At 44.6% G+C, this 13804-nt stretch overlaps 1 protein-coding gene across 1 annotated transcript in view; it reads right to left on the bottom strand.

The window, feature by feature from the left end:
* Positions 1-13804, bottom strand: part of CFAP43 (cilia and flagella associated protein 43) — a 368309-nt gene that overhangs the window by 197629 nt on the left and 156876 nt on the right. The window contains 3 exon segments of the mRNA XM_029610740.1: positions 899-1003; positions 11320-11467; positions 13067-13197. Of these exon segments, the coding sequence (XP_029466600.1) occupies positions 899-1003; positions 11320-11467; positions 13067-13197 (384 nt within the window).

Consider the following 13804-nt stretch of genomic DNA (forward strand, 5'->3'; position numbering starts at 1 on the left):
ACCGAAGGTGCCACTGTATTTTCAACAATCACATAAGTTGGATTTTACAAGCATACATTAAAAAATTTAAAAAATTGGATAATAGTTACATTAATGGTTTAGACCAGTGGTTCCCAACCCTGACTTGGGGACCCCCCAGCCACTCGGGTTTTCAGGATATTCACAATGAATATGCATGAGAGAACATTTGCATGCACTGCCTCCATAACATGCACATTTTCTCTCATGCATATTCATTGTGGATATCCTGAAAACCTGATTGACTGGGGAGTCCCCAGGACAGGGTTGGGAACCACTGCATAAGACCAATGATTAACCAGAAGGCAAATGAAGGCCATTTTATTTTGGCTAACAGTGCCTATTAAGATGGTCTGTCATTATATATAAATAATCATATGGTGATAAATCTGTAAAGCCCCATATTAGAGGAGTATTAGATGTCAAGATTAAAACTGATCCACTGAGTGCATAGAGCTCTGAGTGCTAAGCAACCAAAAAATAATTTCATTTATTTCTTTATTTAAAATTATTATAGACCGCAAATCCCAAACCACCCAATGTGGATTACAAAGTTCAGATACAAATTAAAATGATAAAAACAAATACAATACATAAATTTCCCAGCCACCCCTCCCCACCCGAGTCCTGCTCTTCCACCTACCCTACCGACATCCCCTGCCAAGTCTATCAGATAAGCAGATCATGCACTGTTTGCTGTGGGCATTTGCAAAACTTGTGCCTTTTTCCAAAAGGATATAATGGTGTGTACATTTTCTAGGCAAACTGTAGTTTTCAACCATTTGTATAATGAATACAGATCAACCATATTTATCAAATGAGGTAGAGTCAGCCCAGTTGCAAGCTTTCTTTGGTTATTCTCTGTCTTAGGAATACAGACCTCTCCTTGTTTCTGGTCCAGCCAAGTAGTTTCAACAGAAGGCAATTTTACATAACTTTCATCTTGTTCTGTCACTTCCAAACTTGATTTTATCTCAATTGTTACCTGGAATATTACCCAAGAAGAAAAGTGATTGTTACTATTATCTGACCTGTTCAAAGTTTAATCTAGCAGTAATGCTTTTTTTCCTTAATTTTAATTAAAATAAAATATACATAAATATTGTTTCCTGGTCCAGCTAGAAGACTAGTAAATGTTGAATTTGTTTTTAAGCGCAAAATTTACAAATATATTGAGAAAATGAATAACTTTATTCAAAGATATTCAGTGGGATAAGTTATCTAGGTATATATAAGAACATAAGAACATACCAAACTGGGTCAGACCAAAGGTCCATCAAGCCCAGCATCCTGTTTCCAACAGTGGCCAATCCAGGCCATAAGAACCTGGCAAGTACCCAAAAACTAAGTCTATTCCATGCTACCATTGCTACTAATAGCAGTGGCTATTTTCTAAGTCAACTCAATTAATAGCAGGTAATGGATTTCTCCTCCAATAACTTATCTAATCCTTTTTTAAACACAGCTACACTAACTGCACTAACCACATCCTCTGGCAACAAATTCCAGAGCTTTATTGTGCGTTGAGTGAAAAAGAATTTTCTCCGATTAGTCTTAAATGTGCTACTTGCTAACTTCATGGAATGCCCCCTAGTCCTTCTATTATTCGAAAGTGAAAATAACCGAGTCACATCTATTCGTTCAAGACCTCTCATGATCTTAAAGACCTCTATCATATCCCCCCTCAGCCGTCTCTTCTCCAAGCTGAACAGCCCTAACCTCTTCAGCCTTTCCTCATAGGGAAGCTGTTCCATTCCCTTTATCATTTTGGTTGCCCTTCTCTGTACCTTCTCCATCGCAACTATATCTTTTTTGAGATGCGGCGACCAGAATTGTACACAGAATTCAAGGTGCAGTCTCACCATGGAGCAATTATAGAGGCATTATAACATTTTCCGTTTTATTAACCATTCCCTTCCAAATAATTCCTAACATTCTGTTTGCTTTTTTGACTGCTGCAGCACACTGAGCCTATGATTTTAAAGTATTATCCACTATGATGCCTAGATCTTTTTCCTGGGTAGTAGCTCCTAATATGGAACCTAACATCGTATAACTACAGCAATGGTTATTTTTCCCTATATGCAACACCTTGCACTTGTCCATATTAAATTTCATCTGCCATTTGGATGCCCAATCTTCAATTCTTGCAAGGTCCTCCTGCAATGTATCACAGTCTGCTTGTGATTTAACTACTCTGAATAATTTTGTATCATCTGCAAATTTGATAACCTCACTCATCGAATTCCTTTCCAGATCATTTATATATATTGAAAAGCACCAGTCCAAGTACAGATCCCTGAGGCACTCCACTGTTTACCCTTTTCCACTGAGAAAATTGACCATTTAATCCTACTCTCTGTTTCCTGTCTTTTAAACAGCTTGTAATCCATGAAAGGACATCGCCTCCTATCCCATGACTTTTTAGTTTTCGTAGAAGCCTCTCATGAGGGACTTTGTCAAACGCCTTTTGAAAATCCAAATACACTACATCTACCGGTTCACCTTTATCCACATTGTTGCGGTCTCCACCGCTTCCCCTCTACCCGCTCTGCACGGCGCTTACCTACAGTGCTGGAAACGCCGCTCCCGCAGCTCTGCCGACCCTTCAGGGCGTCCGCCATTACAGGCTCACCTCCCTGCCGCCACGCGTGCGCGTGAGGACGCGCACTATGGACGCACAGCCGCCGGAAGTCTGGCCACGCCTGGCTTAACGACGCCACGCCCCAAGCCCGATTTAACCGGCGTTCGGTTACCATCTCATTGCCTAGCAACGAGGGTCGCTACTGGATAGTAGTTCTAAGTTGCGCTTCACTTGTTCCACGTTCCTGATTTGACTTCAGCCTGTTCCTGACTCCGCTTCTGCTTGCCGCCTGTCATTGACCTCAGCCTGTTCCTGACTCCGCTTCTGCTTGCCGCCTGCCATTGACCTCAGCCTGTTCCTGACTCCGCTTCTGCTTGCTGCCTGCCATTGACTTCAGCCTGTTCCTGACTCCGCTTCTGCTCACCGCCGGCCACCGACCTTGCTCGTGCCTGATTCCACTCCAGCCGGCTGCCGGCCTGACTTGGGTTCGACTCCGTTCCTGCTCACAGCTTGCTTCAGTTCTCAGCACGCTACAGACTCCATTCCTGCTCACAGTCTGTTCCAGTTCTCAGCACGCTACAGACTCCGTTCCTGCTCACAGCTTGCTTCAGTTCTCAGCATGCTACAGACTCCATTCCTGCTCACAGTCTGTTCCAGTTCTCAGCACGCTACAGACTCCGTTCCTGCTCACAGCTTGCTTCAGTTCTCAGCACGCTACAGACTCCGTTCCTGCTCACAGATTGCTTCAGCGTGCTTCAGTGCTCGGCACGCTAGAGACTCTGTACCTGCTCACCATCTGCTCCAGCACCGCTGGACCCAACTAGGCCACAGCCTACCGGACTTCCTTACCCTTCTCTCTGCCCAGGCCTTCTTCTACTATAGAGACTTACACTGTGCTCCTAAGTCCCAAGGTTCTAGGACTCTACGGGCTCCTCCTGGGGGGTTCCTGGTTCCCGGGTGAAGATCTCTGCCTGTGGCTCCGTCTCCCGACCTGCCCTATCTTGGGGTAGTTCGGCCCAAGGGTTCACACCTGGTCTGCAGCTTCACAGACTGCAACACACATGTTTATTAACTCCTTCAAAAAAATGAAGCAGATTTGTTAGGCAAGACTTCCCTTGGGTAAATCCATGTTGACTATGTTCCATTAAATCATGTCTTTCTATATGCTTTACAATTTTGTTCTTGAGAATAGTTTCCACTATTTTTCCCGGCACTGAAGTCAGGCTCACTGGTCTATAGTTACCCGGATCGCCCCTGGAGCCTTATTATCTCTAAGGCATTGCAATATCTGTCTCACATGGTGGCGATGAGATGACAGATCTTTGGAGTAAATCAAGACATCGTCTAGAAAGACTATTACAGACAAGTGAAGCATGTCCCTGAGTACCTCATTCCTTAGGTTTTGGAAAACCGCTGGAGCATTACAAAGCCCAAAGGGCATAACAAGGTACTCATAATGCCCATCATGTGTGTTGAAAGCGGTCTGCCATTCATCTCCGGGGCGAATTCGTACCAGATTGTAAGCGCCACGGAGATCGAGTTTAGTGAAGATTTTTGCTCCCTGTAGCCGGTCTAGGAGTTCCGGGATGAGCGGAAGAGGATACCTGTCTCGACGAGTGATAGCATTGAGACCTCTATAATCTATGCAGGGTCAGAGCGACCCATCCTTTTTAGCAACAAAGAAGAAACCAGCCTCCGCTGGCGAGTTGGACGGGCGAATGAATCCACAATCCAGGTTTTCTTTGATGTACTTTGACATGGCTTGCATCTCTGGAAGAGACAACAGGTATATCCGTCCCCTAGCAGGAGTTGTGCCAGGCAATAGTTCTATAGTGCAATCAAAAGGCTGGTGCTGTGAAAAAAGTTCCGCCATCTCTTTAGAAAAGACATCCTGGTAAGCAGCATAGTGAGATGGTAAAGTAAGTGACGTAGCCATCAATGCCAGTCCAGGCCAGGATATCGTCAGGAAGGAGGACGAGAAGCAGTGTGGACTCCAGGCTGCAATCTGTAGGGTGTCCCAGTGGATGGTAGGAGAATGTTCTTGGAGCCATGGTAGTCCCAGAACAATAGGATGGACAGCCTTCTAAAGAACTAAAAGGAAGATCTCTTCCATATGGACCACTCCGGTGCGAAGAGTCAGAGGTACAGTCGACACAGAGATACTCCAAGGTAGCGGTGTGCCATGAATGGAGAAATCTGAAGTGGAGGGTTACGAGGGACTATTGGGATTTGTAATTGTTGTACCAAATCCATGAGAATAAAGTTCCCCCCTGCTCCAGAATCAATAAATGTTTTCTGGTCGTTCAGGGCATCGTGCTAAGAAATGCCCCTTATTCCCACAGTGTAGGCAAAGGCCTAGCGTGCGTCGACGTCTCCTCTCCTCAGAAGACAGAGAGCTTCGTCCCAGTTGCATGGGCTCTACACCTTGATTGCCTGAGGAGGCAGAGGGAGCAGCCAAAGGCCGAGAGAATGTAGGTGCTAGGGTAACCAGTCTTCGGGCCGTTCTCCCTTCACGAGCCCATTGTTGAAGCCTTCAGCCTGCTAGGTCAAACTGTTAAGGTCGTCTGGAAGATCTCTGGCCACCAGCTCATTTTTGAGAGATGCTTCACAGTCTTCACAGCCTTCACAGAAAGGACAGTCTTCACAGAATCTAAGAAGATTCTGTGAAGACTGTCCTTTCTCCAGTCCAACTCAGTAGCCAAGGTGCAGAACTCGACCGCATATTCGGCCAACGGGCGGAACCCCTGGCACAGGAGCAGCAAATCAACAACTGCCGTAGATTTACACGCTGGTTCATTGAATATTTGTTTGAACGTGGTTACAAAGTGCTGAAAATTTCCCAGAATGAGATCATTGTGCTCCCATAGTGAGGAGGCCCAGGTCAGGGCCCTCCTGTCCAGCAAGGATATGATGTAGCTGGTTTTTACCAGATCCAAAGGAAATTGGGTAGGCAGTAGAGTAAACCGTAAGTAGCACTGAGGAAACCGCAGCACTGTTTGGCATCGCCTGAATACTGGGGCGGAGCCGGTAGCTGCGCAGAGGCCACCGGGCCAGGAGTCGGAACAGAGACTGGAGCGGGAGGCGCTACCAGAGGGGTGGAATCCAAGCGGTTTGCCAACCTGTCTACCATTGCAGCTAGTACATCCAGGCAGTGTTGTTGCTGCTGCAGGTGCTAGGCAATACCAGGAATGGCCTGGAGGCCGGAAAGATCCGCTGGATCCATGGGCTTGCAAACTGTTTCGGTTGTGGAATCTTGGGCCAGCTAGAAGATGGTGATGCAGCGCTGAAGGGATACCCGCAGCAGAGTCGTAGCCAGGAGGCGGACTTGAACCAGAGATCCAAGAGGATCTTTACCACTGGAGACCCAAGATCCCCCGGGATCTTGGGTCTTGGACTTAGGCGCGGAGTCTGGGGATGAAGGTATGAACAGGGTCCGGGAATAGAGAGTCCAAAGAAGAAGTCAGAGCCGTAAGACCAACAGGAACTTCACCACTGGAAGCCCACGATCCCCCCGGGAGGAGCCCGTGAGGAACCAAGCCGCTTGGATTTAGGTGCGGTCTCCGGAGGACGAAGGTCTTGAAGATAAATCCAAATCAAGGCAGGCAGCAGAGATGCAAGACATAGAGGCAAACCAAGGGTCGGTCGGTAAAAACACCAGGGATTCTTTATTATCACAATCTTTACAAACTGCCCAACTCAGGCCGAGTTTCGCTCATGCGTGAGCTGCTTAAGGGGCTATAATTATAGTGTAGTCAAACGCAGCGTTTGCCAACCTCTGGCACAGCGATTCCATTCTCGTATTCCATATTGGAATGGAGTCTTAAAGTTGGCTGCTCTAAAGTTGTTCTCTTTTAGACTACTTCTGGATTCATATGGCTATTTGTGCCTGCACACAGTGATCATGCTTTTTAAGATCTTCTGTGCCAACCTTTTTCAAAAATGAAGAGCATCTTGCCATAGTTTGGAATATGACTAAGTGATTTCTACAGTTCATCATAAGGAATCCACCTATTTGACTACACTATAATTATAGCCCCTGAAGCAGCTCACGCATGAGCGAAACTCGGACTGAGTTGGGCAGTTTGTAAAGATTGTGATAATAAAGAATCCCTGGTGTTTTTACCGATCCACTTCTCTTTGGTCACTACTTGCAATATTGGAGCGGTTTCCGATCTGTTTCTTTAAACCAAGGGTCGGGACAGGCGGCAGGCAGCAGAGACCGAAGAACAAGCCAAAGTCAGGAGCCAGGAAGACAAGCCAAGGGGACGCAGGAACAGGAGCAGGCAAAGACGGGCTGGAACAGGAACAAGGCTGGAGCAGGTCTCAGGAACACGCTGGGACAGGAACAAGCAAGAACAAAGACAGTGAACCTTGTTGCAAGGCGAAGAGGGAGACTGTAAGCCAGGTTTAAATAGTTGCCAGCGTCTGACGTCAGTTCAAAGGAAACATTGAATTTCCTGCGCTGGTCCCTTTAAATGAGCCGGCTCTGTGCGCGCGCGTCAAGGGTGCATGGTGCCGTCGCGGCAGGAAGTGCAGCAGCTCGGCGGCATCTCCTTCATGGAGATGCCAACGCAGACAGGCCAGGCTGCGGCCCAAACAGATCAGAGGCCCACTGCGAGTTGCTCTGGGGCTGACTGGGAGAGAGGTAAGAGCCCGGTCGCGGCATCCCGTGACCCGGGATCATAACACCAAATTCTAGGCTGCCCGAGCAAGACAAAGCGGGAAACCCCACAGTACTGAAAGCAACACTTTTCTCCCTTTTGCCTGTGAGGCAGCCAACCCAAAAACAGATCCAGGCAGGAAGAGAGTTGGGTTCTACAAAAAGAAAACCATAGAACAGAAAGACACAACCCTGATGCATAGCATTGGCGCTTAAGGCAGGGGCAAGATGTGAAGTCCAGAGAGAAGCATACTTTGCCTCACAGAAATATTACAGTCAGGGTTTCAGATCAGTGAACTCTGACAAGCACAGTAGTTCTAGATCCTCCTGTATACAGGAAAACATTTAGAGACTCAACCAAGAAGAGAATTCTTGAACAAAGACCGCATAGTTTCCTTCGGTGTCACAAGACAATTGAAAAAATCAACTGAGGTCAGAGAGCCCTCCAGAAAGAAATTGTGTTCCACTAGCATCTGAAGGACAGAATGCATTTGTAGAAGCATGTCCAATGATTAGCTGATAGGCACATTGCGCAGAAAACCCAAGTAACACTGGGAAGAAGAAGCAACAACAGCCACAGACCCTACTTGCCAAATTACCAGACAGATCTGACCACCCAAGTCAGATAACAAGAGTGTTAGGGGATGAAAGGTAATCCCTGAAATGGGATCACTAGCCCAAACCCCTGAGCAGGAAGTTTAGCTAGACTTGAAGCTCACCCATGCTCCACACTGTCAAGGGTAAGTTTACCCATCCTGTCTGCAGGAAGGCATTTTGGTCAACCCAGTGAAGTATGAAAAGCTAAAGGCAGTACTGGCCAGAACGATGATAGTGAGCCCGCTATCTCTAGCATAGCTGTGCAATGCAACCAACAGAAAGAATGCTGCCCGCCAGTGCATGTGCTGCTTGGAGGATTTGACAACTTCCCTCATACCCGATGGCACATATGTGCTCTACTGTCAAGCATGTACAATGTGAGAACGGCGTCCTGGGCTCTGATTATGGTGGTCCATGATAGTGGGTGGCATTCTGCGGCATCGTCTCCATGGTACCTGATAACGCTCCAGAAGGCTGATTGCAGCCCTTGAAATGGTGTTGTAAATGTTTCACCGCCCTTTCTGTTGTATATCAGTGTCAGGGAAGCCCATGGTGACTGACAGTGCCCATGATGCTCTGCAATGGTATCCTGCAGCATCCAACCATGTCCACCGGTGCCCACAGTGGTGATGGCATCCATGATGCCAATAACGCTCTCAGCATTCACAGTGCTCACAAGCAATAGATCACATCTATGGCACCAAACAACATTGTGCCCAGGGCTTTGTCAGTGCTTGACCACACCACAAGCACTTGACATGTTCAGCACACAGTGCCATTAATGGCACCCCAGGCACCTGTGGACATTAACAGCCTGGAGGCACCCAATGTGCACATGGCATCCAAAGGCACAGATGACTCGCTAACACTGAAGGACAAAAATGTCAAAGGTCGGTGGCACTGAAGGAGACTCTGATACCCAAAGGTATCAATGATCTGGTAGTACTGATGATGCCCGCGGTGCCTGAAAATGGAGGTTCTGCAGCATCAATGTGCCACCAGGTGCCCCATGGAACCGATGATGGCTAGCACCATCGACAGTTCCCCTAGGCTCACCTATGTGCCTGAGGGTGTCGATGTTGCAAGCTAAATAGTGTCCATCGTCAACGCCCCTGGCTGATGATAGCCTTGACAGTGCTCGTCAGCACCATTGGTGCTCGAAGCCTGGAGGTGCCCCTCTCCCCAATGCCTTATGACCCCAGTGTCTTTGGTACTGGATGGCAGCTCAGAGCTCCTGAGAACATTGGGGTCCACAGTGCCTGACAGCTGTGCGCCATCAATGGCACACCACGTTGCTCCTTGGTGCTCCATCCTGATACCACAAAAGGGCTCGTCGGAACTTCAGGGGGGATGACTTAGAACTGTCAGGAAACATTTCTTCACAGAGAAAGTGGTGGATGCCTGGAATATCCTTCCGGAAGAGGTGGTAAAGACAAAAGCAGTAAAGGAATTCAAAAAGGCATGGGATAAACCTTGTGGATACCTAAAGGCAGAGTTGAAAATTATGAAAAGGGTACATGAGGGCAACCATCATGGAGCGGCAGCTGCTATCCCTAATAGAGGCATGGAGATTACTACCCTTAACCAACTAGCATACATGATTTTGATGCAATTGTAGGATCAATCTTCACTTCAATGATGGAGGGAGTGAGAGAAAAGGGGAATTGGATTCAGACAACAACTAATGCTGGGCTCTGAATTTTACAGTCTAGGGTACTGATTAGGGAAAAAGTGCAAGACCGCTTCTACAGCCAAGTCCAAAAGCAAAGCAAGTTCAAGCAGCAGCATTGTATGAATTATCAGGTAGACTGCTCACTCTGTAAAATTGTTGCTAGTAGTAATTGTGGTATGAGTTTCAGTTGCTTGGTTCTGATTTTTAATATCACTATCCTTAACATAAGGCTTGGGGGTAACCTGCACGGAGTGGCAAGAGTGACCATGGCAGGTGAGAGCTCTTCCATGCCGTAGGCATTGGTGGGCACAGTGGTGTCATAGATGTGTCAGAATATCTGTGCGCTGGCACGGACATGCATAGGCAACCAATACTGGGCATGATACCAAAGGTGCCGCAGCAAAGCTTACCGCCCAGGCTTTTGCTCACCCTCTCTCACAAGGAGACTGCACTGCCATCTCTGGCATGCATGAGGGGATGCTATGTCATTTAGGGGATGTGCAAATATGCTGGGCTTGCATGCGCAGATTTTTAAAGCTGGGCTTGCATACACAGATGAAAAGTATTCATAATGGAGCAGGGCGTGGGAGTTCTGGGAATTTAACCTGAAATTTGCGTGTAAATATTTAACATATGGCAGGATCCCCTGCCACATAACTTTACTTCTGCTATGGTTGATGTGTAAGTAATAAAACAAAAAAATCTAGGCAGATCAGTGGGGTTTTAAAAGTCAGGGCTAACGGGGGAAAGGAAGACTATTAAACTAGGGAAGTTTGGAAGGCTTATCCCTTAACTGAGTGAACTGGGAATGAACTGATTTTAGTGGCAATGGCGTCGGCGCATGTCCCCTTTTAAAATCCCCCCACTTACATGGTAGAAGTGGGATTTGTGCGCAATATATATATATATATTCATGCATATGTTATAAAATAGCTGCGTCTCAGGATGCGGGCCAATGCACACGCCCAAATGTACGCCCGTGTACCGCTTTGAAAGTTTCAGTCCCTGTATTTATTTGGATAATTCAAGATAAATTCCTTTGAATATCAACCTCATAACAAATCATATGGAAATCAGTAATGGCAAATCACAAGTGGCTCAATTCACCCAAATTGCAATCAGACTGGTTCTGCTGAAAGGCAAATGTCATAATATTAGATTAAAAACATGACAGTCACCCAGCACCTTGTAAAGACATTTGGCCTGTGAAGCAGGCGATCTCAACACCATCAACAAACCAGCCTCTTAAAATTCATTCACTCAGATACAGATGAGCCTTGCCTACATCTAGCAGAGGCCTGACACATGAATATGTTTCCAGGGATTAAGTTCTGCTTAGGCAACTGCTGCTACCACACAGCCCCCATCATTTGCAATGGCAGGTATTTTAACATCATTTCTTTACCTTATTTTTCTGGCTCTAAACCTTCCCCCACCCTTTCGTTTTTTCTATATTAAATGTCTTTTTTGAAGTTATATTCCAATTCTACAGCAAATAGTGTGGGCAATCCTTACACATAAAGCAAACCCTATTTATGTGAAAGTTCCAACATGTGCACTCCCATTTGTTAGTGTGTTTTAAGGTACTCTGAAAATATTTTTGATCTGCTGAAGGCAGCAAATATCTTTCAGTCGTAAATATTTCTAAGCATAAAATTTTGGTGACTCGAGCCCAAGATTCTAATTCTTAGAACATTTTACAGTACAATTATTTATTTTTGTTCCTACGGGCAGTTAAATGAATAACTTTAAAAATATTTATAAAACTGAATTACAAAAAGTTGAGACCTTCTCTTCCTCTTTCGAATCCAATTGTAATATCCAAAAGGGCATCTTTTCCAGAGCTGCATCTTCTTTGGAAATGGTGTCCTTCAGCAGAGACGAAATAGACTCCCCATATTTAGTAACTTCGTCCTGCTTGTCTTGCTCTAAAGTACTACGAAGCAAAATATTTAACATTTCCAAGAATGAAAACAGATGGCACTATCCAAGCTTACATCAGACTGCATCAATGTTTATGGAGTAGTAAGGTGTGCTTTTCCTGAGCAGAAGCTTTTGCAGGTCTATATTTAAAGTGTTTTATAAACAAGACAGGGCAGAAACATGGAGGCCAGTATTCAAATTTAGCAGTTAGAAGGACAAACTGAATTTTTAAATATCCTACTGTTAGGGTGCTTTGAAAAGGTTTTTTTCACTGAGAATTTATACTAATTAGTCTTGCAGAATTATTCAAGGTTGCTGACATGATGGAATATGCTGAAATACTAGAATTTAAGCCAAACGTCAAAAAGTATGCCGAGTTCAGCTTTAAGTTTCATTCCTGCCCTATGGGCTCAATTTACAAGAAATCACATGATTTACAGGAATCCCAGCTTCATTAACATATGTGAAATTAAATTATAATATCCTATTAAAAGGATGTTGTATTTAATGTCGCCTAATTAGGAAAATGGTCTATAAATTGGATTTAATCTATTGTGTAAACAAATGCTATCTGAGACTGCTTCTGAATTGCCTTTCTGGCAATCTTGCATTCTCCTGGAATATTCCATACTTTATTTAAATACAGATCTTTCTTTAAGCTGCCGGAATTTAACCATTTATTTTGGTTAAACCACAATCCTGCTCCTTGCAGTGATTACATTTTAATCAGGTATGTCATTATCTGAGTAAAACTTACCAGCTAAAAGTAGTACTGGGGGCACTCTGGGGGCACAGCCTAACTTTAGCCAGGCAGCACTGATACTGAGTGCTACCTTGCCAAAACTGGTCATAGTCAAAATATATTCTAAAGTTATATGCATCAAGCCTGAAAACTAGATCTGTTTGTGGCTCTTGAAGATTAGAGATATGCATAATTTTTTTGTAGAGGGCTCAAGGTGCATCAAATCTGTGAATGCATAAGAAATCAGCAGACTATCTTTCCATAGAAGTATTACAGCTAATAGTAGCAGTGCAACTATTTATGTGATCCTGAAAAGGAAACATGTAACTTTAAATTGCAATCAAAATGGAATATCAGATAATTTTAGAGATGTTAGCAATAATAATCAGGCAATATATTCAAAATTCCTCCCTTTAAAGCAAAGAAGAAAAAACTGGGATGCCATACTTAGATAACAATAATAATTTAAATCTATATAGCAACTTTCATCTGAACAGAATCCCAATGTGCTTTATAGTTTAGTACTTCTGAAACATACATAATGTCATCTCCAGGACAGATGGCCTTACAGCATGCTTTCCAATTGGATACACATGTGGCACTAAGTCATTACTACTCAATTACATTTTAGCAAACCAAGGCAGACAGGAGACAGAGGTACTTCTTGGAGTCTCAGAAAGATGGTAGAAGAAAGGCTAGGCACAGCTCAGTATTCTCAGCACTAGCCCACAGCTTCCCCTCTACAATTATAATATCTGGTTGAAAGAAGAAATGAACGCAAGAACCAAACTCTTGAAATTGGCCACGTTTCAACTGCCAGACAACACAATGAAGCAGCTCCATCTGCTAATGCTTTACTGTAGCACTTACGTCCATCCTAGACAAACTAGTGCACCATCCTTCATACCAGTAGTGACAATAGTTTGTCCGTCTACTGAAAAGCCCATTGATCTGATTCCCCCAGTCCGGTATGAGTGGCATTGTATCTGGGCAAAACATTCCTGAAAAGTAAAAAGAGCATCAGAGTAACAAACATTAGACCAGACTTCATGGTTTAGAAGGCTTTCTACTTTCCAGATAGAAAAGGAAACTTCAGATTTATGTTACTGCTTGTGGTCATGCTGACTTTACCAAGGTTTTACTCAAACAGAAATCTAGAAGTGCTATTGAACCAGTAGTCCATTCACAGTAAGTTTTGTTACTACCAAAGAAGCAGTGATTCACTACCTAAGCCAAAATTTAATACCCTATATAAGACAACTCAAGATGAAGAAAATAGGAGGTTACAACTGAATGTAATTGAAAGTTGAGAAGATAACCATTAGGGCTCTTCTTCTTGCTGTCCTCTGCCTCTCTTCCTCATCTTCCTTTTGTCCACCAGCCAGCTACATACTACATCAGTGAGCAGGGGCAGGATGAATAGAAAAAAGGAGGAAGCCTGATTCTTGGAATGGTGTTAATGTATTTTAGACTAATAAAAAACTGGTCCTGTGAATCTTCTTCACTATTGTGTCTCCTTATACTTGTTGCAGATTTTAATATGTGATATTACAGTATCAATATAAGTTGCACCTAACTGCCACTGATAATGCATGTTGTTACTTTAAA

The sequence above is a fragment of the Rhinatrema bivittatum genome, chromosome 7 (assembly GCF_901001135.1).
Source record: "Rhinatrema bivittatum chromosome 7, aRhiBiv1.1, whole genome shotgun sequence".
NCBI classification, from domain to species: Eukaryota; Metazoa; Chordata; class Amphibia; order Gymnophiona; family Rhinatrematidae; genus Rhinatrema; species Rhinatrema bivittatum.